The sequence below is a fragment of the Trachinotus anak genome, unplaced genomic scaffold (genome assembly GCF_046630095.1).
Source record: "Trachinotus anak isolate AG129_WGS33_773 ecotype Australia unplaced genomic scaffold, CSIRO_AGI_Tana_v1 ptg000025l, whole genome shotgun sequence".
Lineage (NCBI taxonomy): Eukaryota > Metazoa > Chordata > Actinopteri > Carangiformes > Carangidae > Trachinotus > Trachinotus anak.
In genome coordinates this window covers 265,001-292,948 of record NW_027273876.1, presented here as the reverse complement: position 1 = coordinate 292,948, position 27,948 = coordinate 265,001, and the positions used below count along the sequence as shown (strand labels likewise).

Here is a 27,948-nt window from a genome sequence, read left to right as displayed (position 1 = left end):
GGGCCATTTGAACGTCCTCAAGGACCCCTGGAACCTTTTCAAGGACCTTTGAAATCATAAAAAACCAGTGAAGTTTTGTCAGAGCGATGTGGACCCCCATAAGGACTATTTGGATGCCCTCAAAGACCCATGGAATGTTTTTAAGGGGTCCTAAAACCAGGGATATCTTCAAGCAGCATTTCAACTTTCTCAGTGATGTCTGGTACTTTCTCAAGGAGCCCTGGAAAAACCACCAAAGGCCATTTGAACCTCCTCAAGCACCTTCTAAAAGATTTGTGGAACAACCTCAGATCAAACCACTTCAAGGACCTCATGAATCCCCTCAGAACTTTTCAAGGATCATTAGAACTCTTCAAGGCCACATCTGGAAGTTTCTCAAGGACCTCTCTGACCTCCTCAAGGCTCCTCAAGGAGAATCCTGCTCTCCGATTGGCTGTCAGGTGTCAACTCTCACAGGAAGTTGTTCATATGTTCTACTCACAGATTCAATGAAATATGATTGACAGCTGCCTCCCCTCCCCCAACCAATGCTGGTTGCCATGGTTTCAGCATTCAGAGAGAGAGAGAGAGAGAGAGCCTGTGTTTTATTGGCTGAGCTCCGTCTGTCTGTTTTAATGAGCTCTCATTATTAGCTCGTTAAGATGGGAGGGGTCATTAACGAGACAAACTGACCAGCCTCCGGACACACACACATACACACACACACACATATATATATATATATATATATATATTATATATATACACCCACCCACCCACCCACCCACACACACACACACACACACACGGCAGATGTGTGATGACCACCTCACATTAAAACTTTAATTTTTTCCTTTAATGGCTGTCGTTAATGTTTTTTTTTAGGGCACTACTAATGCCCCACCCCCCACCCACCCCCACCACACACACACACACACACACACACACAGGTATAATGTGGTTTTATCCCTGTCATTAGCTTTTACTCAGTCGCTGCCGTCGACCTTTAGGACCAAGTGACAGATTTAAAGTGACAGGATGGGTCTCAATAAAATAACAGACAGTAGAGACAGGCAGTAGTCACAGACGGTAGAGGCAGTAGAGACAGTAAAGACAGACAGTAGAGACAGTAGAAACAGTAGAGACAGTAGACACAGACAGTAAAGACAGACGGTAGAGACAGTAGAGACATTAGACACAGACAGTAAAGACAGAAAAGACAGATAGTAGAGACAATAGAGACAGACAGTAGAGACAGACAAAACAACATAAAGACTCAAATACACAATGCCTCATGTTGTGTTCACTGAGTCTGAGAGAAACCAGGTGATCTACGTCCTGACGTGGACCTGGGAGGGACCGGTCTGGAACCACATCAAAACCCCTCAAATATCCTTGAGGGTCATCTGGACTTCCTCAGAACCCCTGGGAATATTTTCGAGGACCTTTGAAACCACCTCATCATCAGGGACTACAAGGTCTTAAAGGCCACATGGAAACTCCTCAAGCACCTTCTCAAGGACCTGAACCAGAACCAGAAGCCGAGGAGACCACGTGGATCATCTCTTCAGCTGCTGTATCAGAGCTGAGGTGTTCAGGTGTTCATAGGCCAGGTCAGTACTGTCCAGACTCTCTGACGTCAGACCAGGACCCAGATCTCAGGGTCTCTGCTGGATCAGTCTTCACCTGTAACTGCAGAACTCCAGGTGTGATCAACATCACTGCTGACACACACACACACACACACACACACACACACACACACACACACACACACACACAGACTGTGTGTCCAGACTGATCCAGACTGACACCACCACCCGTCCTGTTCTATATGTGGAGATGATAAAAAATATGTGGGGATCTCAAGCCATGTGTTCTGAAAAGAACAATGGAGACTCCTATATGTCCCTCCAAAAGCCTGAGCCAGAGTTGAATGTAAACTCAGCATCAGCATCGGCTGAGGCCAGGCACTCAGCAGGGATCCCCGGGAGAGAGCTACTCCAAGCTCTCTCCTGTCTCGGCCGCTGAAAGGGAGCAGTCTTCAAACGTTTGACTTTTTCCACCACTTCTTAAAGCCTTGGTAATAGGACTGTTGTTTGTTTCCTTTTTCGTTTTTTTGTTTTTTCATTTTTTGGATCTGACATAGATCGCTGTGCAATCAGCTGATCTTACTTTCTGTGAGGACGAGTACGCATCTCACCCACATTTAGGCTGTCCTAGAGTGTGATCGCGTGATAACACGTAAAGCTCAAGGGTCCCTCCCTTTGTCCTCGTTGTTCACGCCATTCACACTCCACGGCCAGCCGCCATCTTGGCTCTAGTGAGTACGTCACCCACATCACGCTGTCACCATCTTGGCTCCTACTGACACGTCACTCACTCAACTTCGCCGCCATCTTTTCTCTCTCTCTCTCTCTCTCTACCTCACACACACACCCACGGTTTTTACATGTGTGTTTGCCTATGATCATCTAGTTAGTAACCAATGTTTGTTTTAGTTATGTTAGTTATGTTTAGTTTTAGTTTGAATAATTATTACTCTTATTAATAAATCCTTTTATAACTTAACTCATCGTTATCTGTGATTATTGTGGGTATATTGGTGTTAACAGCTGGATTCAGGACAGTCAGTGCTCGAGTTCACCCTTCAACCAGCCTTCTGAGACTATATTTTGAGCCATCAATTTGGTCATTGGTCCTTGGTGACAGGGTGGTGGTTGCCCGAGGTTACTACTTGTAGTAAACATCTATATATATATATTGGTGATTATCACTGATAATCATTAATATTACACGCCAATAACCAAATTGCCCCTACCTGTGCAGAACAAATAAGTGTGAGGTAACATCTGCCCAGATGTTTTTCAGTGATTAATCTCACAACCGATGAGAGAAGAAGGTGCAGGTGTTTGTGGGAACAGGTGAGCCAGACCAAATATAGCCAGACCAAATATAACTGTGAGAAGGATTTACCTTTGACCTCTGACCACATCAGACAGATGTCTGACAGATGTTTGTTGGGTCATGTGCTAAAATGTCTGATGTTTCTTTACAACTAAAGAACAGATCTGTTGCTACCTGGCTCCTCCCTCACCTCCGCACAGCTGACCAATCGCAGAGGGAGGTGGCTGTGATGTGGGGTCCTGTAAATCCCACTTGAACCTTTACATCAACAGCTTTTCAGTGTGATCCAGTTTATTCTGACACATGATGTTTACATGAAACATTTAGATTCAGACTGGTCCAGACTGATCCAGACTGAGCTCGGATTCTGGTTCTCCATGTGAACACAGACTGTGTCTCTGTGATTCTGTCAGAGCCTGAGGATAAAGAGGAAAATGATTAAGTGTCAGAAACAGTGAAACACAGAAAGCTGACGAGTGAGAGTCCCCTGGTGATGGCAGCTAATCTCCTCTGATGACCGCTGGGAACAACATGATCGTCACGTCATATGACACGCACGCACGCACGCACGCACACACACACACAAACCGCAGTAATTAGTAGTCTTGTGTTCTTGCTGCCAAGCTGTTACTGTGAGCTCTCAGCTGCCAATCATAGTGATTCCCTCTGTAATTCAGCAGCCAATCAGCTGCAGAGAGCCCTGCAGCTAAAAAAACAGACAGAGAGAGAGAGATGAAGAGAGAGGAGGAAAAGAGGAGAGGGAGTGAATTAAAGAGATGAAGAGAGAGACAGAGACACTGTGCTACAGTAAAAAACTGAACTACTGGTCATCTCTGAAACACACTGACACACACAGACACACACAGACACACACTGACACACACAGGTCAACAACAGAGCTGACTCAGAAACACATCAGTCAAAGTAGTATCACTACTAATACTGCTAGTACTACTACTGCTACTGCTACTACTACTACTACTGCTGCTACTGCTGCTGCTATTGCTACAGCTACTGCTACTACTGCTACTAGTTGAAATCTCCTACTAGTGACTCCTTTGCAGCAACTTGTGGCACTTTTGTCAAACTAGTTCCAACACACTCCTTACTAGTGATGCCAGGAGCTGCACTAGTAGCAGCAAAACACAAACTAGTCAGCTTTTTTACGGACGAGTGGCCCTCTGGACCAAACACTCAAACACTCAAAGTATTACTAGTTAACTAGTAACCTGCAAAAGCTCCAACATGTTAACTAGTAGCAGCTATTCACCTCACTAGTTTACTAGTAACCTAAAAAAAAATTTAACTAGTGAGAGCCAAAATCCTCACTAGTGTAGCAAGTGAGGATTTTACACCTTACTAGTTAACTAGTTAAGGTATCTAGTGCGCATTTTGGCTTTCACTAGTACAACTAGTAACATGTTTTGCCTCACTAGTTAACTAGTAAAGTCAAAAGACACTCCAACTAGTGTGACTAGTGAGCATTTTGGCTGTCACTAGTTCAACCAGTAAACATTTTTAGCATCACTAGTTAACTAGTGAGGTCAAAAGGCTTTAACTAGTGTGACTAGTGAGGATTTGAGTTTCCACTAGGTCAACTAGTAAACATTTTAGACCTCACTAGTTGACTAGTGAAGTCAAAATGTCTCATACTAGTGTAACTAGTGGATTTTTTGGACCTTGCTTGTTAACTAGTAAACATTTTGAGTTTCACTTGTTCACTAGTAAGGTCAAAAGATACTTTAACTGGTTAACTAGTAAGGTGTAAAATCCTCACTTGCTGCACCAAGAGGATTTTGGCTCTCACTGGTTAACTAGTGCAAAAAAATGATGGGTTACTAGTAAACTAGTGAGATGAATAGCTGCTACTAGTTAACATATCAGAGTTTTTGCAGGTTACTAGTTAACTAGTAAGACTTTGAGTGTTACGAGTTTGGTCCAGAGGGCCACTCGTCTGTAAAAAAGCTGACTAGTTTGGATTTTGCTGCTACTAGTGCAGCTCCTGGCATCACCAGTAAAGAGTGTGTTGGAACTAGTTAAACAAAAGTGCCACAAGTTACTGCAAAGGAGTCACTAGTACGAGTTTTTGGTCAACTAGTTGAAGTGCTTACAAAGACCAAATTAGTGAAACAAACTGATGCCTGATACAAGGATATGGAATAAATGCTCAAATGGCTTTCCATACTGCTACTACTACTGCTGCTACTGCTGCTACTGCTACTACTACAACTGCTACTACAACTACTAATAATAACACTGTTAGTACGAATACTACTGTTGGTACCACTAATACCAGTTATATGAAAGTCACGTACTGGTCTTGTAGTGGTCATAAACTGGTCATTAACCCTTCACATGCTGGCCAGCAGAGTGTTTTTGTGTCTACCGTCATTGTTTCTGTTCACTTTACAATAATTAAAGAGGTGGGGAAGCTCGTTAATGGCCTAACGAGTGACTAACAGCCCAGAGATCATTTACATACTCAAAACAAACAATTAAACAATTGGAGGAAAAACTGTTCCTGTAAACACACTGAGCAGCTCGTTAGGACACTTTGATGCTCATGAGCTAATATTGGTTCTGTCTGTATCACTGAGTAATTAAATCCTTAGTGTTACGCTCAGCCTCTTCGTCTCAAGGCCAGCTCCTCGTTAAGGCCCTTGAAGCTAATGAGCTCACATTGTAAACTAATTAAATGTGAATCCACACTGCTAACGAGCTAGCATACACAATCACACAGAGCATGTTGTTGGTTAAAGTCACCGCCTCCTACCAGAATACAGACCAGAGAAGAAGACCAACAGCGTAAGAGTCCACACACACACACTCACTCACTCCTTCACATCATCATGATCTGAATAAAATGTGTATATTCAGATTAGACACTCTAAACCTCCCTAGCCTCTGACCTCTGGCCTCTGACCTGTGAAATGCCAGGGAGGCTGAGGCTGGTCTGGATCCAGCTGTGTGGCCTACAAAGACAAAGACGTTGTGTTGGTGAGATGTTCGACTCGCTGCAGCTTTGAACACAGTCAGAGTCCTGATGCTCAGAAATGTCAGTGAACAAGTAGCTGAGCTTCAAACCTGCAGACAGTAATACAAACACACACACTCCACACACACACACACACACACTAACAAAAAGACAAACACAGACACACACACACACACACTAACAAAAAGACAAACACACATACTTCAGTAATTAAATCTAACAAATTGTCGTTGGCGTCTGAGGCACAGCACTGTGGTCACCACGGAAACAACCAGTCATCAACTGTGTCAGGCTTGACATCATCATCACCATCATAACTGTTATTACAGGTCTGAGAAATGCTGAGTCTGAGGAACACAGTGACCGAGATAATGTTATTTAAATGTGTGTGTGTCAAACAGGGAATCAGCTTCTGAAGGCTGATCTACATACACTGCTGTTAATTAGCTCTGTCAATCATCCTGCACTGTGTGTGTCTGTGTGTGTGTGTGTGTGTGTGTGTGTGTGTGTGTGTGTGTGTGTGTGTGTGTGTGTGTGTGTGTGTGTCTGTGTGTGTAGGTCTGTGTGTGTGTGTGTGTGTGTGTGTGTGTGTGTGTGTGTGTGTGTGTGTGTGTGTGTGTGTGTGAGAACATATTTCTGTCATTTTCACAATTGATTCTCTGTCATTTCATCAGGTCAGGTTGTGATTGGTCAGTTTCCACATGTCAGTCAAACAGCTTCATTTTCCTTTAAACGTTAAGATCCTTGAAACGTCAGAGACCAGACCCGAGGACCAGAGCCCAGAATCCAGAAACCAGAATCCAGAGTCCAGAGTCCAGTCCAGAGACCCAAGGACCAGAGTCCAGAATCCAGAATCCAGAATCCAGAGTCCAGAGTCCAGTCCAGAGACCCGAGGACCAGAGTCCAGAATCCAGAGTCCAGAGTCCAGAATCCAGAGTCCAGAGACCCGAGGACCAGAAACCAGAGTCCAGAATCCAGAATACAGAGTCCAGAGCCCCTAGGACCAGAGTCCAGAGACCAGAATCCAGAGTCCAGAGCCCTGAGACCAGAGTCCGGAGACCAGAGCCCAGAGTCCAGAGTCCAGAGTCCAGAACCCTGAGACCAGAGACCAGAGTCCCAAGACCAGAGACCAGAGTCCAGACAGAGTCCAGTCTTCAGCATCTTCAGCAATTATCTTCTACAATGATCTTCAGCAGTGACCTGAAGACTTCGTCACTGCTACGTCACATGAACTGGTGTCTGTTGGTGATGTGTGATGTGACTGTACTGTCTGTCACTGAACCATGAATCTGAACCATGAGAACTCAGGTGGTTCTTTTAGAACCAGCTGACAAACATCACGTTTAGTCTTAGTTTAGAGGACTGGGTCCAACCTGCTGAAGGTCACAGGTCTAATTCATGAAACAGCAGCAGAGCCCTTGAGCAAGGCAGCTGAGTCCAGGTGTCTGCTGACAAAGAGTCTCCTCCTCACTAATTAAGATTAATGAGCTGCTCATTAATTTACATTCAGCTTCCTGAGGACACGACAACCGAATAGAAACAGGTAGAAGCAGAGTGCTGACAGTAACTCCACCCTTCTGACAGTAACACCTCCCGTCTGACATTAACACCATCTGTCTGGCCTGAGCTTAAAGTTAAGAAGAGAAAAACTTTTCTCTCTGGTCCAATCAGAGGTCTCAGATGAAACCAGTCTTGCTCCTGATTGGCTGACTGGCTGCAGGTGATGACTCTCTGTAAGCGGCCATGTTTAATTCAGTCCTCCCTAATGGAGCCAGCAGGCAGCATTAGTTATTAAAACACCGTTAAAAACAGTTCAGTCCACCTTAAAAACCACTTAGTGGGTTAAATATTAAGCAGTGGTTGTCCTGGAGAACTTCCTCCTTAAGTGGCCTCACTGAGTCGAATCATTTACAGCCTCCAAGCTTCACACTGACTTCAGTCCATTAGGCAGCTCAAATTCAAATTAATCCTGTTTGGACAAAATATTAAGCAGAAGAAATGAGTCAAATAATCATCTGAATAACTGAGCAGTATGCGCTCACTGAGAAATCAAGCACACCTTATATACCAAGTATTAAACAGCTGAGGTCAAGAGGTTAAACAGGCAGCAGAAAGCTGAGGGGTGCTGCAGGTATCACCACTGTTTCCACTGTCTCTACTGTGTTTAAGTGTCTTCTTCTACTTCTTCTTCTTATTATTATTTGTTGTTGATGTTGATATAGAGCTCATTTAAATGACTTTATATGCTGCTGTGATTTAATTAACCGACATATGCATCATATGTAAAGCTCAGATTTCTTATATAATATCACACTATGTTTATAATTTATGATTTCATATACACTCATGGATAGATTGTATTTATGTAGTTTCTATTTTACATTATATTTGATAACATTTGTAATATGGATCATAAAATGGAAAGAACAAATATCTCAGAAAGGAAGTTAAAGTATTATATACATTTATAGAGAATAACACTAGATTTTTGTTTTTAGTTCAGAGAATTTTTTACTGGACATTTACAAATAAAAACAGGAAATGATGAGGAAAATACAAGTTTCTTCTTCACCTTCCAGTTTTCAGGAGTGTGTCTAATACACATACTGATCAGAGGTCTGAAGCTCAACACCTGCAAACACAAACACACACACACACACACACACACACACACACACACACACACACACACACACACACACACACACACACACTAAAACATACAAACACACACACAGAGCAGGAGGTTATGGGTCGGACAGCATTCAGCCTGCAGCTAAACAGAGATGAGAGGTTTCCTGTTTCAACCCACTCTAACATGCATTAATAAACCATATCTCTCTCTCTCTCACTCACACACACACACACACACACACACACAGCATGTAGCATGTTTATCTGATTGGACAGATGAATGTGTGTTGCAGAAAAAAGACATGTTTGGTAAAATACTGAACAAAATCACCCTAAGCTGGGATCTTTGTGTGTCTGTGTGTGTCTGTATGTGTGTAATGTGTGTGTTATGCTCAGCCTTGTTGGTTATTTAAATGTGAACAAATGGACTCAGATTCATTAAGACAGAGAGAGAAAATCCTTGTTAAACTTTGATGCTAACAGTGAATTTTTCAGCAGCAGGGAGCCAAGAGACATGCATGTGAGAGTGCATGGTGTGTGTGTGTGTGTGTGTGTGTGTGTGTGTGTGTGTGTGTGTGTGTGTGTGTGTGTGTGTGTGTGTGTGTGCATGAATTATCCAGCCGTGACATGAAATATTAAAGCAGACCTCCGCTCTGATCTGCATCACTGGTTCATCTGCTGGAACAGAGGAGTCACATTCAGACACAGTCACACATCACATTACACTCATACGCTATTACACTATTACACCAATACACCAATACACTATTATACCAATACACTAATACACTATTACACTATTACACCAATACACTAATACACTATTACACTAATACACCAATACAGTATTATACCAATACACTAATACACTCATACACTATTACACTATTACACCAATACACTAATACACTATTACACTAATACAATATTACACTATTACACTAATACACCAATACAGTATTATACCAATACACTAATACACTCATACACTATTACACTATTACACCAATACACTAATATACCAAAACACTAATACACCAACACACTATTATACCAATACACTAATACACTATTACACTAATACAATATTACACTATTACACTAATACACCAATACAGTATTATACCAATACACTAATACACTCATACACTATTACACTATTACACCAATACACTAATATACCAAAACACTAATACACCAACACACTATTATACCAATACACTAATACACTATTACACTAATACAATATTACACTATTACACTAATACACCAATACAGTATTATACCAATACACTAATACACTCATACACTATTACACTATTACACCAATACACTAATATACCAAAACACTAATACACCAACACACTATTATACCAATACACTAATACACCCATACACTATTACACTATTACACCAATACACTATTATACCAATACACTAATACACTATTACACTAATACAATATTACACTATTACACTAATACACCAATACACTATTACACCAATACACTAATACACTCATACACCAATACACTAATATACTATTACACTAATACACAAATGCACAAATACAGTAATACACTAATACACCAGTACACTATTACACTAATACACAATACACCAACAAACACATACACTCATACACCAATACACTATTACACTAATACACAAATGCACAAATAGAGTAATACACTCATACACCAATACACTAATACACCAGTACACTATTACACTAATACACCAATACACTAATACACCAATAAATTAAGACACTAATACACTAATACATTAATACACAAATACTAATACACATAGTGTGTTATAAGTTAAGATAAGATAAGATAAGACAGCCCTGACTAGTCCCACAGTGGGGAAATTCACAGTGTTACAGCAGCAAAGTAGCAGTGCAGAGAACAGATATTATCACAGATAAACTCCTTACTTATAGACCTGGTCTTCATGACCCTGTTATATATGATCCTGTTATATATGACCCTGTAAGTACAATCATAATACTGATGACCCTGTTATAAATGATCCTGATAAAATCCTGTTGGTGTTGTTAATGTAGTTCAGACATATATGATCCTCTTCCTTGAATATAATCTGGTTACTTGATTTTATGATGTATAATAATCCTGTTCATTACTATCCTTTTTCTAATGATCTTGTTACTAAGGATCCTATTACATGTTTTCATGTTCTCATGTTCTCACGACCTGAAAAGTCCTGATCGTTTCTATACGGTGTTCCAAAGGGCTCAGGTCAAGATCCTCTAAACCTCTGTATTTATCATCAAAACAGTGTGAAGTACTGTCTCTGTCCAAGGTGCTGAAGTACAGCAGGGACACTGTCTTAGTCTGTGGTGCTGACAACAACTTCACAGGAAATGACACACATACCTGCCTCCCAGCTGTGTCACGTGACATGGAAATGACACCACCCTCTGTGCCGACGTCTCCTCCTTCCTCTGATGCTGTTTTCACAAGTTTGAAAATTTGTTGGTGCTCAAATGAACCAAACCACAAAAACTAAACAACAAAAGAACAAATCAAACTCTGGATCTTCACATACGTTAGCATCATCATTATCGTCAGTGTCAACATCAACATGGTGTCAAACCTGTATATAAAATATAAATATAAATATAACATCTGTGGTGTTTGTTAAAGTTTGCTGCAGGTTGTCAGCAACATGCCACACACACAGACACACACAGACTCCGGCCAAACACAGTCCATCACATCACACTAATAGACTGCCAACTGGTCAGCACACACACACACACACACACACTCAGAGGGCGGTGACCTGCTATTACTGAGCTTTTCTGCTTCACTGCAGCCTGGTAATGATGGTCAGTTGTGTGTGTTTGTATGTGTGTGTGTGTCATTGTGTGTGTGTAAGTGTGTGTACGGAAACTAGTAATGTGTTGGTTGAGTAACTGAGTGATTGACAGCTACCCAGAGAGAGAGAGAGAGAGAGAGAGAGAGAGAGAGAGAGAGAGAGAGAGAGAGAGGTGGAGATGGAGGGTGTGTGTGTGTGTGTGTGTGTGTGTGTGTGTGTTTGGGGGGGGGGTTGACAGATAGTGTGACAGGAGAGGAGGAATAGAAATGGAGAAATGGAAAATCAGGAAAGTGTGAGTGTGTTGACCCGTCTCTGTAATCCACCAGAGTTCAACATCAGACTGACACCCATAAAATGGCTGCGCCACACACACACACACACACACACACACACACACACACACACACACACACACACACACACACGCCAGGGTTTTAATTAGTGATGTAGTTTTAGTTGAGTGATCAGCTTGTAAAGCTAACAATGTTTGCTGCCGTCCACAAAAACACAAGAGCTAATTTAATTCAAAACACACACACAGACACACACACACACACACACACACACACACACACACACACACACACACACACACACACACACACACACACACACACACACACACACACGGGGAGGGAGACAGAGACAGAGAGAGAGCTGAGAAATTAACCCAGGTTAAATAAATTTCATTTTGTGCTTATTGGATGTGTGCACGCACGCATGTGCATGTGTGTTACACATGTTCAGTATACCTGCAGCTGTTATTGATCCAGTCTGCTCAGGTTTTATATGACAACAAGGTCTATGCAGAGCTGCTTAACTCTAACCCACAGACCCGAACCCACAGACCTTAACCCACAGACACAAACCCACAGACCTGAACCCACAGACACGAACCCACGGACACGAACCCACAGACGTGAACCCACAGACCTGAACCCAAAGGCCTGAACCCACAGATGTGAACCCACAGACCCGAACCCACAGACCTGAACCCACAGACCTGAACCCAAAGGCCTGAATCCACAGAACCCACGTATTGATCTGATCCAGTGTAACTTTACTTCTTGATGATGTCATTACCTCTGATGTCCCTCCAGAATAAAGCTCCAGAGAAACAGAAGCTGCAGAACTTCATTCAGAATCCTCCTGTTTTTAAGTTTCCTTCATTATCACAGTGATCCAGTGACATCATGATACAGACATCAGCTCTGATCAGCTCTGATCAGCTGTCCCCTGTTCCTGTGTCACTGGAGCCTTGATTCAGATCAATACATAAACACAGAATCTCCCTTTAACAGGAAACAACGGGACAAACCACAGAAGACCTGAGGAACAGCTGGATCTAAAACCTGTCAGTGGAGGTAAACTGGTCTGGGATCAGGAACAGAAAATACTCACCTCTGATTCTGACTGAATGAGGAGAATCTGAACAGTGTGGATATAAAGGTCAGAGGTCAGAGACGAGGGCTGGTGTGTGATGTCTGATCCAAACTGGTTTTTGTCTTCAGGTCGGGTTTGAGTCAGTTTTAGTCCAGATCAGGAATCACTGATCTGAAGAACAAACATGAAGTAAAAAAGGAAATTGATGTTTCAAATGAAACATCAATAATTTAACAGGTTTCTGCCAGAGAAACAGGTGAAAATCTTCTCACTGAAATATTATTGTTTTCATTTGTTTGAAGAAAATCAGATTTAATCAGAGTAAATCAGATTAAATTTAATTAATTAAAACTGAATCCTGTTTATTGATTTGTCAGTCAGCTGTTCTTCTGTAAAACATGTTGTGACATTAATTTTTTCTTATTTAATTTCCTGCTCTTTGATCAATCTGTGACCCTTCATCATCATCATCATCTTCCTCTCTCCTTTGTTCTCGCTCTTCTTTCTTTTTCTCCAACTTTTCTTCTTTCTCTCCTCATCTGTCTTCATCTCTCTCTCTCCTGCTCTCCGGTGGTGTCTCTCGCCCATCTCCATCACTCCATATTAGCTCTCTCTCTCCTCTATTACCTCCCTCTCTCGTCCATTAGTAACACCTGAATCCTTCTATTAGATTGAGGGAGTTGGCCTCATAAATTCGCCGGCATGTGTTCTCCGCTGAGCGCCGGCTCACTGTTTTTGGTAATGAAAGGATCTGGGCTTAAATTCACATTACCTTTGTAATGTACTTCATGCTTGATCATATCAGGCTCTTTGATTTTATTAACGTCTCTGAATGGATTCTGCCTCTCACCCGTCCATCTCCGTCTGTCTGCCCCCAGACGTTTCCTCCAACGACGGCTTCGTCCTCCCAGGTGCTGCTGAAGGTCGAGGTCGGTCCGACCGCCACTGACAGCCTGCAGAAAGGCATGATGGGAAATTCTCTGAGGGGATCTAAGGAGAGAAAATACCAAAATGATAAAAGGCAGTTTTTCCTGCAGGATGGATGAAAGAGTCTCAACAGTTTGTTCCTGACGTTCAGCTTCTGATCACAAACTTTCACTGACAACAGAGACACAACTTCAACTGTTAGACAACAAAACACAAACAGGTCACCTCCTCGTCACAGTGACCCTTGACCCCGTAACCCCATGACCCTTCACACCCAGGACTGACGCATCAACACTGACACTTTGCTCCATATGCACCTGCTGACTTCACCTACTGAGGCAGGTACAGGTGAACAGACAGACAGGCTGAAGGCTCGCTGACAGGTGAGGTGACGAAGTGACAGGTAGGTATCCAGGAACAAACAGCAGGGAAATAAACACAGGTACACAGGTGACAGCTGACAGGTAAAGTCAGGACTAACCCAGGGTTCAGCTCAGGAGGAACAGGTGCACTGACAGACTGAGGGAGAGACACCAAGAGGTAATTGGGAACAGGTGGGGCAGACAATCAGAAAGGCGGGAAACACAGGAGGAAGTAAAACAACCAACAGAAACACATAGTAAATCATTTCAAAATAAAGGAGGAAGTCCCTCAGTCAGTGAGAGGGGCAGATTTTAAATGTCCAATCAGACATTTAAACTTTGACCGAAGCCCAGCCCCCAGCCTGTCAGTCCCGTGATGTTTATAAACTAAACACTTTTACAAATAGAAGAAGCACATGAGATGCAGCTGAAAGCTCCGTTTAGTCAGGACCTGACAAACCATGAATTTTCATTTAATCTTAAAGTCTTTAGTTGTTGTGTTTTTAAGATGTGAAGCCCTCTGACTGTACACCTGCTCATCATCACTCAGGTGTGTTTCAGCTTCTCCACAGTGACAGAGGGAAAAACTGGGCTTTGACAACAACTCTCTTAACACCATCTGTTCCTGGTGTACAGCCAGTGTACAGCCGGTGTACAACTGGTCTTCATGGACCCTTGTAGACCAGTGGACACAGAAACCCTGAACTGGTCCTGTGAGGCTGAAGACAGAGGCCTCTGTGGCTCGTTTGCTCAGCAGACCCCTGGACCAGCAGTCTGGACCAGAGGGTCTGCCACTTCAGGGACCTCAAGAGAACCTGGGGCAGAACTTTTAGAAGAGTGAGGAGGGTCTAATGATTACTGAGGAGGTTCTAGGAGGGACTGAGGCGGTTGTCTGGGTTCTTGGGTGTTCTGGGGTCAGTGTGTGACAGAGCACAGGAGGATTCATCTGAACGTTGTTGAGCTGTTGAACCTCTTTTATTTTGGCAGCAGGTTTATAGTTCTGTGCTGCTGATACTTTACTCACCTGAGTAAAGAATTTGAGTTCGTCTTCCACCTTTGCTCTTTGCAGACATATCTCTATGTGTGTGTGTGTGTGTGTGTGTGTGTGTGTGTAGTATTAACAGGACTTTATGGAGCTCGTATCATGAAAATTGATTAGTCGTACAGAAAAGAAGGTTAATCGAGACCTTAAATAAGAACTATAACTCTCTCTCTCTCGTGCAGGGTGGAAGGTGTCACCCTCGGGTGCTTTATGGAGCCGCCGGCCTTAACGACGTCTAACAAAATGTCAGCAGCCGACCAATGACGCGCCGGCAGCAAAGAGAGAGAGATTTAGTCGAGTGGGAAGTCTTTAAGAGTCATTTTAGAGAGAGAGATAAAAGTGGGGTGGGGGGGGTGGACAGATAGACGGAGAGATAAAGGAGGGAAGGGGGGAGCAGGAGGAGAGGGAGGAGAGGTTTAAATCAGCAGAGGTGTTAAAGAGCAGTAATTTTCTGCTGAGACGGCAGTTTCTCCATCTTCAAGATAAATGGAAGATATAGAGTGTGTGTCTGTGTGTGTGTATGTCTGTGTGAAGAATCAGTTAACCCCGTTACTTTGTGTGTTTATATTGACTCTGATTCTCTTCAAAAAGAAGCATCATTGCTGCTGAAGTGTCACGGGGCAACCTCTGACCTCTGACCTTCAACCTCTGACACACACGTTGTGCAGCACAGATTCATTTTGAATCAGTGGAACTATTCAAAGTAGAGATTCACCATCCAGACTCAGACACACACACACACACAATAACACACACACACAAACACACACACACTAACATACACACACACACACACACACACACACACACACACACAATAACACACACACACAAACACACACACACTAACATACACACACACACACACACACACACACACACACACACACAAAAACACACACACACACACAAACACACACAAACACACACATATACTAATACACACATACTAACATACACACACACACACACACTAACACACACACACTCACAGAGCAGCAGTGTTTCAAACATCAGCTCTAATTGTTCATTGATCAGTTTGGTTATTAAATGTTGAAACTTTCCCTCTTTAAATGCTAATTTTCATCTGTGTGTGTGTGTTCGTGTGTGTGTGTGTGTGTGTGTGTGTATGTTAGTGTGTGTGTATGTTTGTGTGTGTGTGTGTGTGTGTGTGTGTGTGTGTGTGTGTGTGTGTACAATTATTTTCGAGGCGGTGAGTAAATCAATCAATAATTCCCTTGTCGCTGCTGCTGCAGAAAAGCCAATCAGGAGAAAACAGGGAATCATATTTATGAAGCAACAAAGTGCTCACACAGCAAAACAGTGTGTGTGTGTGTTAGTGTGTGTGTGTGTGTGTGTGCGTGTGTGTGTGTGTGTGTGTGTGTGTGTGTGGTGACGTGTCAATAACATCAGTGGTTTTACATAGGCAGTGAACAGAGACTTAATTATCGTCACACAAAGTGAGAAATCAAGTGAGTTGCAGCTGTTTCACATCAACACTCACCTGCAGCTCACCTGACTGTCACACCTGAACTTTCTCTGCTCACTGAGGTCGTTCCAGTCATGACCTTTAACCTTCTCTAAAAAATCAAAATCACAACATCTATTTATTTTTAGAAATATAAATGAAACAACATAAAAGACACAAATAAAACAATGAATGTAAATTATGAAGCAACAAACTGACACCCATCCACCCACATATATACACACACACACACACACACACACACACACTGTGGTGTGTTGTGTGTCGTGGGCGGCTGAGCAAACACCAAAAACAAACCACAGAAGAAGAAAACACATGTTGACGGGGGACAATCGATGGAGCGGCGGAGCAAAGAGATGTTGCTCTCATTTTCCCTCCAAACACTTTGTTGCCATAGAGACAGGCTGTCAACAAAAAACCCACCAGTTTCTGAGTGACAGATTCCTCACATTGCTATGGAAACAGGAGAACAGGAACCCAAAACCTCTGGAGAACGGACCAGCAGGTAGTCCAGACCTGAAGGCAAAGAGTTAGATCACAATGAAAACTGGACTCCTTACAGAAGGACCACATCCCTCATGGCGGGAAAAACCTGTCTCATCTGCAGAGAAAGGTCAACAAGCTCTGTCACCTGTAACAAGAGGAACTGTTAGCATGATGCTTACACAGAGGACCTGGTCCAGTCAGAGATGATGTATCTGCTGTTGCAGTTCTGTAGAAAGAATCTGAGAGACACAGGAGTGTCTGATGATGTCAGAGACAGAGGAGCTTCCTCGGAGTCTCAGAGCAGACGGATAAAACTAAGAGAGACCAGATGAATGAAGTTAAAGTGAGAGATTAAAACGGACTCAGAACCAAACTGTGACCTCAGTGATCACTCACCTGGTCACAGTCACTCAGGTGAGGCAGGTGAATGAAAACCAGAATCAGATCAAACAGTGTGTGAGTGTGTGTGTGTGTGTGTGTTTGTGTGTGTGTGAGTGTGTGTGTGAGTGTGTGTGTATGTATGTGTGTGTGTGTGTGAGAATGTGTGTGTGTGTGTGTGTGTGTGTGTGTGAGTGTGTGTGTGTGTGAGTGTGTGTGTATGTATGTGTGTGTGTGTGTGAGAATGTGTGTGTGTGTGTGTGTGTGTGTGTGTGTGTGTGTGTGTGGAGGTGTGTGATAAGACTGTGCTTGTTAATTAGCAGCAGGAAGCTTTGTGGCCGAGACAAAAGACACTAATAGGAGCTTTGTTCCCTCAGATTGCTCTGCTCTCTGTTAACGACTTCTCCTCGTTAACTTCACTCAGACACAATCTGCTCATTCTGATGTTTCACTGGGTTTAAACTAACTCACCTCCAGTCGCTGATACAAGCGATTTGAACCCTCCAGGCTCCTGTACTCAGACCTCAGTCCTGAACCTCTCTCTAAACTCAAACACATACACACACACACACACACACACACACACACACACAAACACACACACACACACACACACACCCTGTTTCTATGCATAAGCACACACTGAGGACAAGGACACAGGGCGGGGAGCTTTATTTTGATGTTGCAATGACACAAGAAATGAAATAAAACAAAAACAACATTAATTATAATCATAATAATAAATAACAGATTAATTCCTCTTCATGCTTTGATTTAAAAACAGCTCAGTTAAAGTTTGAGGAAAAGTCAAAAACACACTTTAATGTTTGTATGTTTACAGTGAACAGACATATGGAGACACACACACACACACACACACACACAAAGATATCTGTTAGGGCAGGCAAGGACAGAGGAACAGAGTTTCTGGAGGGCAAAGTTTCTCTCTCTCTCTCTCTCTCTCTGTCTCTGTCTCTGTCTCTGTCTGTCTCTGTCTCGCTCTCTCTCTGTCTCTCTCTTTCTCTCTCTGTTTCTCTCTCTTTTTGTCTCTGTCTCTGTCTCTCGCTGTCTCTCTCTCTGTCTCTGTCTCTCTGTCTCTCTCTCTGTCTCTCTCTCTTTCTGTCTCTCTCTCTCTCTCTGCCTGTCTCTCTCTGTCTCTCTGTCTCTCTCTCTGTCTCTCTCTCTTTCTGTCTCTCTGTCTCTGTCTCTCTCTCTCCAGGGATGGACGGCAGATTACTTTTCTCACCCTGCTGCTCTAAATGTCATTTGACTGAGAGAGAGAGAGAGAGAGAAACATCTACACTTTTTTATTTGAATGTTTCCTCTTTCCTGATTGGATGTGTGTGTGTTCACATCAGTGTGTGTTGTGAGTGTGAACATTTATCCAAACACACAGACACACTAACACACACACACACACACACACACTCACACACTCACACACACACACACACACATACTTGTGCTTCTATCTTTGTGAGGACACTCATTGACATAATGCATTCCCTAGCCCCTGACCCTAACCTTAACCATCACACCTGAGAGCCTAACCCTGACCCTAACCTTAACCTAAACCTAATTCTAACCATAACTCTAAAACCAAGTCTTAACCCTCAACATGTGATTTGAAGGTGTCTCAAAAAGTGAGGACCGGCCAAAATGTCCTCACTTTCCCAAAATGTCCTCACTCTGTTAGTAAAATACTTTTTTTGGTCCTTACTATGTAGCAAGTACAAGTACACACACACACTCACACACACAGAAAATGACTCTTTTGACACAAATATTTAAACCAGTAAAATCTCACTGAGATCAGGAAAAAAATTCTGATTTGAATCAAAAAGAAAGAGTGTCAGTCACTGTTTGTGTTGATGTCCATGTTGTCTAAATCTGAAATTAAATTGTTGACACAAAATGATCTTTAACTGTTGTTTTTATTTTTTAATTTTTTTCACATTAAAACATTAAAAACAAGGTTTGATGTTTGTGTTTTACTTTAGAGTTTGATCATTTTATTATTGATTATTGTCATTTTTATTTTGTGATTAATTTAATGATCCTTCAGATCATGACAGACGGTAATTCATACAAATAAAGAACGTAATTATAAATATATGGACATTTCTTACATTATGCATTAAATTCATCATTATCATCATCATCATCATTAATAGTATTGTAATGAGTAGTTGTCGTTGTACAGTGGTTGTTGTGTATGTGCCCCTGCAGTGTAGTTGTATTGCTGAACACCAGGGGGAGCTCTGGACCTTCTCTGCCTCACACACACACACACACACAAACACACTAACAGCTCTCACATTTTAGAGGAAAAAAAGACTCTTCCTCCATTTCTTCTTCTCTCACATCTCCACTCCACTCCCCCCCCCCCCCCCCAGAGACCCAGAACACTCAGGCAGCAGCAGTCTCTCTTTGTTTGCAGTTTGCTGTGGTTTGTAACATGAACATACCTCCACTCTGCTGCGCTGTTAATAATGATATACATGATATACAGACAACCATATATCACATTCATTATACATATATAACATTATATTGACATCAGTTTAATCAGATGGAACAGATTTTCATTGAGTCCACACAGAGAAATAATAATACAATAATACAAATGAGGAAAAACTATACTAGATCAAATGTGTTGAGATGCAAATAAAGAACAAATGTGAAAGAGTTTCATTTGAACAGTTGATTTGTTTTCATTGATTTTCTCCTGAATCATTTCCTGTTCAATGAGATTAACTGAGCCACACTCTCACCTCTTTATATGACCCGGCGACTAGTTCTGGTTAGTTTAAGTCAGTTAGTGGATCATCAGGTATGTTCTGTTTCACATCTGATCAAATAAAGTAAATAAAGTCAACTTTATTGACACTGAAGTGACTGAACGTATGACAATAAAGAGATAGGTTCAAGCTGATCCACCTGTCAGGGGTAATCTGACTAATCATGGTGGAAACAGTGTTTGACTAATGTTGTTGTTAACTGATTTAATTTTAATTTAGATGTAACTGTCTGATAAAATCAGTCCACAGGTGAGAAGGTTAACACCTGTAAATACATCCTGGTTCTACAGACAGAGCGCGTGCACACACACGTGACACAGCAGTTAAATGAATCTATGTGGACATTAAACAGCTATGTTCATATAGAAGCATCAGAAACAATCACTGATGTCACTGTTTACATTATTATCATCTGAGTGTGTGTGTGTGTGTGTGTGTGTGTGGGGCTGTCACTGCTGGGTGATAATTGGTGAAAACACACACACACACACACACTGGTTAAATTAGCACTCTATCTCTGCGACTGTTTCCTGTTGCCGGGCAGCGATGATGATGAAAATGATGTGTTGTTACCATGGTAATTACTGAAGCAGAACAGCCAAAAGACAGGCGGGTCACAAAGGTCAACCACCACTGAGAACTGTGTTGTTCTCTTGTGTTGTTCTCTTGTGTTTTTCAGTTGTGTTGTGCTGTTGTGTTGTTCAGTTGTGTTGAACTGTTGTGTTGTTCACTTGTGTTGTTCAGTTGTGTTGAGCTGTTATGTTGTTCTGTTGGGTTGTTCACTTGTGTTGTTCTGTTGTGTCGTTCTGTTGGGTTGTTCTGTTGTGTTGTGCTGTTGTGTTGTTCTGCTGTGTTGTTCACTTGTGTTGTTCACTTGTGTTGAGCTGTTGTGTTGTTCACTTGTGTTGTTCTGCTGTGTTGTTCACTTGTGTTGTTCAGTTGTGTTGTTCAGTTGTGTTGTTCTGTTGTGTTGTTCTGCTGTGTTGTTCACTTGTGTTGTTCAGATGTGTCGTTTTATTGTGTTGTTCACTTGTGTTGTTCTGTTGTGTTGTTCACTTGTGTTGTTCACTTGTGTCGTTTTATTGTGTTGTTCACTTGTGTTGTTCTGTTGTTCACTTATGTTGTTCTGTTGTGTTGTTCACTTGTGTCGTTTTATTGTGTTGTTCTGTTGTTCACTTATGTTGTTCTGTTGTGTTGTTCACTTGTGTTGTTCACTTGTGTTGTTCTGTTGTTCACTTGTGTTGTTCACTTGTGTTGTTCAGTTGTGTCGTTTTATTGTGTTGTTCTGTTGTGTTGTTCACTTGTGTTATTCTGTTGTTCACTTGTGTTGTTCTGTTGTGTTGTTCAGTTGTCTTCCTCCTTGTTCTGACATTTGTCTTGATTTGTCTTTGTTTTCTTGTCGTTTCCTCGTGAACCTGAATCTGTCTCTTCTCTACTTATGTCCTTCATCAGTGTGTGTCTGTGTGATGATGAAGTGTTGTACCGGAGCTGTCCTCCATCACTAAAGCATTCAGCCGCTACTTCCTGCTTCTCAGCCAATCACAGTTCCCCTCCCCTCAAAGTCACAAGATCTCACCTAGAGACCAGATTCAGATATTTAAACAAACATGTAAGTGAGACATTCAGGGTCAATGTGTTCATGTGAACTTCATGTTGATATCAGTGAATCTGGTACAGCTACAGTTCAGTATAAACCTGGACTGAGTCTGAATCAGTCTACATCTGCTCTTTCAGTGTGTGTGTGTGTGTGTGTGTGTGTGTGTGTGTGTGCAGTCATATATCTGAGCTAACAGGAGCTCTCTGACATAAATTCACCTCTAACAGACGTTTTAATGCAGTGAGGCAGCAGCTGCAATATGAAACTATAATAGACTGAACACACACACACACACACACACACACACACACACAATGGACTGATGTGTCTCTGAATGTGTGTGGACGTCGTCTAAATGACATTCTGTTGCTCAGAGGCTCCTCAGCTGCTTCCTGTTGACTGATGATGTATTTCCTGATGGTCACTGACGGTGTGTGACACACACACACACACACACACACACACACACACACACACACACACAGACTGTCTCAGGTGTGTCTGTCTCACACACTCACCAGCATGTTCATACACACCCTTGTTTATGTGTATGTGTCAGTGTGTAACCAGGCATGAACACACTCAGTCCTCAGGCTGGAAAGAAACACTGCTGCTAATCCGCCCGGCAACAGAGAGCCTATATCCTATGAACACACACACACACACACACACACACACACACACACACACACACACACACACACACACACACACACAGGATAAATAGTGTTGAGAGGATAAACTCTGCTCTGTAATCCTTGACACACTCAGGTGGAGGATTAGAGGATGTGATTGGCTGAGTTTGTTCAGAGTCACTGCTGAGGAGCCTCTGAGCAACACCACCACAGGTGATCTAGTACCTGTGGTGGTGTTGCTCAGAGGCTCCTCAGCAGTCACCACCTGAAGCAACCACACCCTGAGCTTAACACCTGGTGGACAAGGGCTGATGGGAACTGAAGTTCAGTGACGGCCATTTATAAAATGATGTAGCTTGTTTTTCATATTCAAACACAGCACAGAGCTGAGACAGGCTGCGTTCAAGACCAGACCCTGAACAAGGTCATTTAGAACCACAGCTCAGTGTGTGCTTAGTCCAGAACCTGGAGCTTCTGGTCCAGCAGCCTCAGTCCACCACCTGACAGACTGGTGGAGCCCAAACACAGAGGTCACAGAGAGAGATCATGTGACACACACATGAATCATCATGTTGATCATGTGACTGATGATGTGTGGTGACAGGTGCAGTGGTGATCAAAGGAAGTTCACAGTGACTGGTTCTTACCTGTCAGCAGCTGCTACACCTCTCTCTCCAACACTAACACACTCTCACTCGCCCACTGTTGTGTAAATTGTGCTGTGTGTTTTGTGTGTTGCCCTTTAAATAAAGGAGGAAGAGGAAACTCTCTCTCTCTGTTGCTGCTCAGTGTCTCTCGCCCTCAGACCTCTCTCTCTCTCTCTCTCTCTCTCTAATAAAGCTCAATGTCATTTCACACTTTATTTCATTTGGTCTTTTTAAAAAAATATATTTTATTCTCTGCTCTGTTTGAACTTTTTATTGCCTGTGAAGAAAAAAACTTTTAATATTCAGGAAGTTTAATATTCCAGAATATTTTCTAATATGAGAGTGAGTCTGCTGCTCTATCTATCTATCTATCTATCTATCTATCTATCTATCTATCTATCTATCTATCTATCTATCTATCTATCTGTCTGTCTGTCTGTCTGTCTGTCCGTCAGCTCTTCAGGTTTTTTAAATAATATAATCCCAGTCTTTGTCTTATCACAGGTTTTGTGCTGTGTTTTATTTCAGAGACACAATAAAAAACTCAGGTGAGAGAAACAGGAAGTGAAATAAAATCTCACCTGGTGTCAAACCTACATTTCTCCTCAGAGGTAAAGAAACTCATGTCCTTGAAGTCTTCATGATGAAAATGTGACAGAGGATAAAAATTGAAGTTTCCTTTTCCTAAACTTCACAGTTTGTTCAACGGAACCTGATTGTTTGTTTCTTTTAAATGTTCATGGACGTGAATGAATTTAAATTCACTATCAGAATAAACAAAGAGCTCCAGACTCTGAACCCGTGTGAAACCCATGTCTGTTCTGTCCATGTCCTTTTAATCTGAACTACAAATGTAAAAAATGTTACCATGGTAACGGGAGTTAATATACAGATTAATTTTTTGACACTGAACATGATTAAAGACTGGTTTACTGTCGTCTCTGTCCTCACTGTGGACACTGAGGACTAAGACTGGTCCAGTTTACTCTGCTGTGGACAGTTCAGTTCACTTCAGAAACAGACTTCATCTGAATTATTCTGATTTCTACTGAGACAAAATTATCTTGAGTTCAGATGGATTCATCTATTTCATTTGAACAGGACCATGTAAATGTGACTGTGTTTGTGCGTGTGTGGAGGTGTTTAATACAGGTGTTAGTTGTCGTCCGTCCCATCAATCTGTCACTCTGGAGACGTGTCAGTCCAAACAGAACTCAGCCAATCAGAGCACAGGATGGAGGAGGAAGAGGAGGGGGAGGAGGAGGATGAGGAGGGGGAGGAAGATGGGAATGGAGGTGAAGTCTCACCAATTTACCTGTCGGAGGTGTGGGAGGGAAACACACACAAACACACACACACACACACACACACACACACACACACACACACACACGCACATAATAAAAAGCCTCACACCTTATTTACATGTTCTGGTTTGAATCCACAGAGACACAAAAACTGGACTGAACCAGTTTAACCACCCACATCATCATCATCATAATCATCATCATAATCATCATCATCATCATCATCACAGCCTCTTTTTTTTACACACACACACATACACACACACACACACACACACACACACACACACTCACACACACACACACAGTGTGTTAACAGTGTCTGTGTATCATATTAATGTCACTTCCTGGTTGTTGATTTATGACCCCCCCCCTCCCTCCATGAGCCATCTTCATCCTCCTCCTCCTCACTGCTTAAAGAACAGAGATGAAGAAGAAATTGAGGGAACTTTGCCTAGCTTAGCACAAAGACCAGATGCAGCGGAAACCTGTTAGCATCCTGATGATAAACTGACCTCATGTTGCTGTCTGACCTGTGATGTAAAACTTCCTGGATGAAAACCACTGGCTGATATCAGTGTCCTGATAAAGAGACAGAGTGAGACCTCCTCTGGTCTGATGAACTTGTCTGGACATGGACTCTGACTGAGAAGGGCTTTGTGTGTAGGTGTGGACATTGAAAAATGAGTTGGCTCCAGGTGCATTGTGGGACATGTAAGATCCAGTGTTTGTGGACTCCTTGTGTGTCTGTAACAGCTGAAAGTGACTCATAAACACTGACAGCACTGTAAACAGGGGAAGGGGGCTTGGGGTGAGGGGGGCTTTAGTGGGGCCCCGTGTTGGTGACCACTGAAAATAAAATACATCTTGTTATGAGCACAGCTAATTCTGTGGGTGTGTCTGTGTGCCTGTACTAAGCTGCTCTCTATGATCTCCGTCAGGTTTAATGAGGAGGTGCACCCGCTCTCTGTCTCCACCTGTGGTGCGTTCAGGCGTGTCAGATCAAACACGCTCCACATGTAAACCAGTGAAGCTGTGAACAGAGTCTCTCAGTCTGTCTGAGCTAATGAACGGATGTTAGTCCATCCAGGTGGAAAACCACTGTGTTACTGTGTGTGTGTGTGTGTGTGTTAACCTGTTGTAACGGCAGACATTAGCACTGCAGTGAGAGTTCAACCTGCTCTTTGACGTGTTAACACTCGTCTGTGTTGTTCTTCTTCACACCTGATGTTCGTCTGACTCAGGTACGTCACAGTCACACAGGTCACCTGTTAAAGGACCAGTCCACAGATTTAAACCCATAGTCATCTGGTCACATGGTCACATGGTCACATGGTCATGTGAACAGTGTGTGGTCTGACTGCTCTGAGAGCTTCAGGTGCATCATCACAGCAGAGACCAGACTGTCCCATTTCAGAGGCTCCTTCAGGTGTGTCCTTCTTTACCTGACAGCGAAGGCTCCAACAGGTGGATCCTTCATGGTCCAACATATCCCAAGATCCATTGCACATTGATAATGAAAATAATCTGTCATCAACCAGCACAGACACAGAGCCTGAGGATCATTCTGTTAATGTCAGTGTTGTGTTTTAGCTCAGTTCGACAGTAACAGTACAACTGTTACAACCAAGGATCTGAAAACCTCAAGTTACTGTGAAGAAAAGGCACCTGTTGTCAAGGTTGCTAGGCAACAGGAGCCACACTTTGTGACGCTACAGTAAAGGCGGGATCAGCTGGTGACACACAGAGGAAATTCTCCGGAGACCAGACAGATCAGTTTGGTCTTCATGGTCTCCAAAGCGCCACATCTTTGTAGACCAGGTCCAGGTGTGGACTGGGACACGTGGACTCACACCTCCATTTGTATTGTGTTGTAAGAACTTTGTGTTACACTGAGGACGTTTGTTGTTCACTGGGTTTGATCTTCAGACTGAAACTGACACACACACACACACACACACACACACACGTACTTCTATCTTTGTGAGGACACTCATTGACATAATGCATTCCCTAGCCCCTTACCCTAACCTTAACCATCACACCTGAGAGCCTAACCCTGACCCTGACCCTGACCTTAACCTAAACCTAATTCTAACCATAACTCTAAAACCAAGTCTTAACCCTCAACATGTGATTTGAAGGTGTCTCAAAAGGTGAGGACCGGCCAAAATGTCCTCACTTTCCCAAAATGTCCTCACTCTGTTAGTAAAATACTTTTTTTGGTCCTTATTATGTAGCAAATACAAGTAAACACACACACACACACACACACACACACACACACACACACACACACACACACACACACACAGACAGACACATACACACACACACACACACATAAAGACACACACAAACACACACACACACAGACACACACAAAGACGTGGTGAAATATTCATGTGTGTCATATGTTTTAGAGTCAGATCAGAATGAAGCTGCAGTCGCTTTAACATCACAATATACTGTTACTGACACACTCTGATGTATTATTAACACATGTCATGTTTTACACACACACACACAGACACACACATACACATACACACACGCACCATAGGCTTTTAGAAACACTCCATAATAATTTATCTTGAATAAAATATTGATCTGTTTTTAATATTTATCCTGCTTTTAGGCGCCTGTCTCTCTGCAGGAACACACACAGACACACACACATGCACTCACATTCACACACACAGCCTTTTAGCTCTTTTTGTCGTCAGTTTGTGTTAAAAGTTAAACAGCTTTGGGAAGAAAATTCTTATTTTGTAGATTTTTTAAATTTTAAAGTGTGTGTGTGTGTGTGTGTGTGTGTGTGTTTGTGTGTGTGTGTGTGTGTGTGTGTGTGTGTGTGTGTCTTCATGTTTATTTGAGTGAAGCTCTGGCCAGGACCTGGTGTCTCGCTGGTCTGAGCTCATTTCCGACAACGTGCACTAAATCAGCTGACTGTGTGTCAGGCGCATTGCGTTGAACATCATTTAACAACACAACAGACACACACCTGATTCAGTTGCCTTCAACTCCCCATATTCATCTCACCAGAGCTTTTTACCTGAGTTCTTCACACCTCCAACACACTGGTTACCTAGTTAGTTTGCTAGTTACGTAGTTAGTTAGCTGCTTAGCTGCTTGGGTAAATTAATTAGTTATCTCCTCTACATTTCAAATGTAAAAGACTTTTTTCTGAAGAAGAGTACTTGTACTCTGAGTCGGTGGTACTTCCTATGAAGTACTACATTAGTCTTAGTGACGTGTACCTGACAAACTGAGCATTGACAGGAGGTTGTAATGATGACACACTGTTGATCATATTGGCTGTACAGCTCTGTGTAATGTCACAGGTGTGGAGCGATCTCACCTGGAGCTCGGGCCTGTCTGCAGCGCACACCTGGCCAGGTGAGCAGCCCTGGAGACAGAGGAGGAACCCTCCTCAGACCTGTTCTCCTCCCTGTTAAAGATGATTAATTAGTTGACCTCGTTGATCAGGATCCATTTTCTACCTCTGGTAACATTTATCTGGATCCACCCA

At 42.5% G+C, this 27,948-nt stretch overlaps 1 protein-coding gene across 1 annotated transcript in view; it reads left to right on the top strand.

Moving 5' to 3' along the window:
* Positions 1–24,343: 24,343 nt before the first annotated feature.
* Positions 24,344–27,948, top strand: part of LOC139609097 (octapeptide-repeat protein T2-like) — a gene marked incomplete at its 3' end in the record, with an annotated part of 6,904 nt that continues 3,299 nt past the window's right edge. The window contains exons 1-2 of the mRNA XM_071463349.1: positions 24,344–24,433; positions 27,761–27,815. Coding sequence (XP_071319450.1) covers positions 24,344–24,433; positions 27,761–27,815 — 145 coding nt within the window. The remainder of the gene's footprint in view (positions 24,434–27,760; positions 27,816–27,948) is intronic.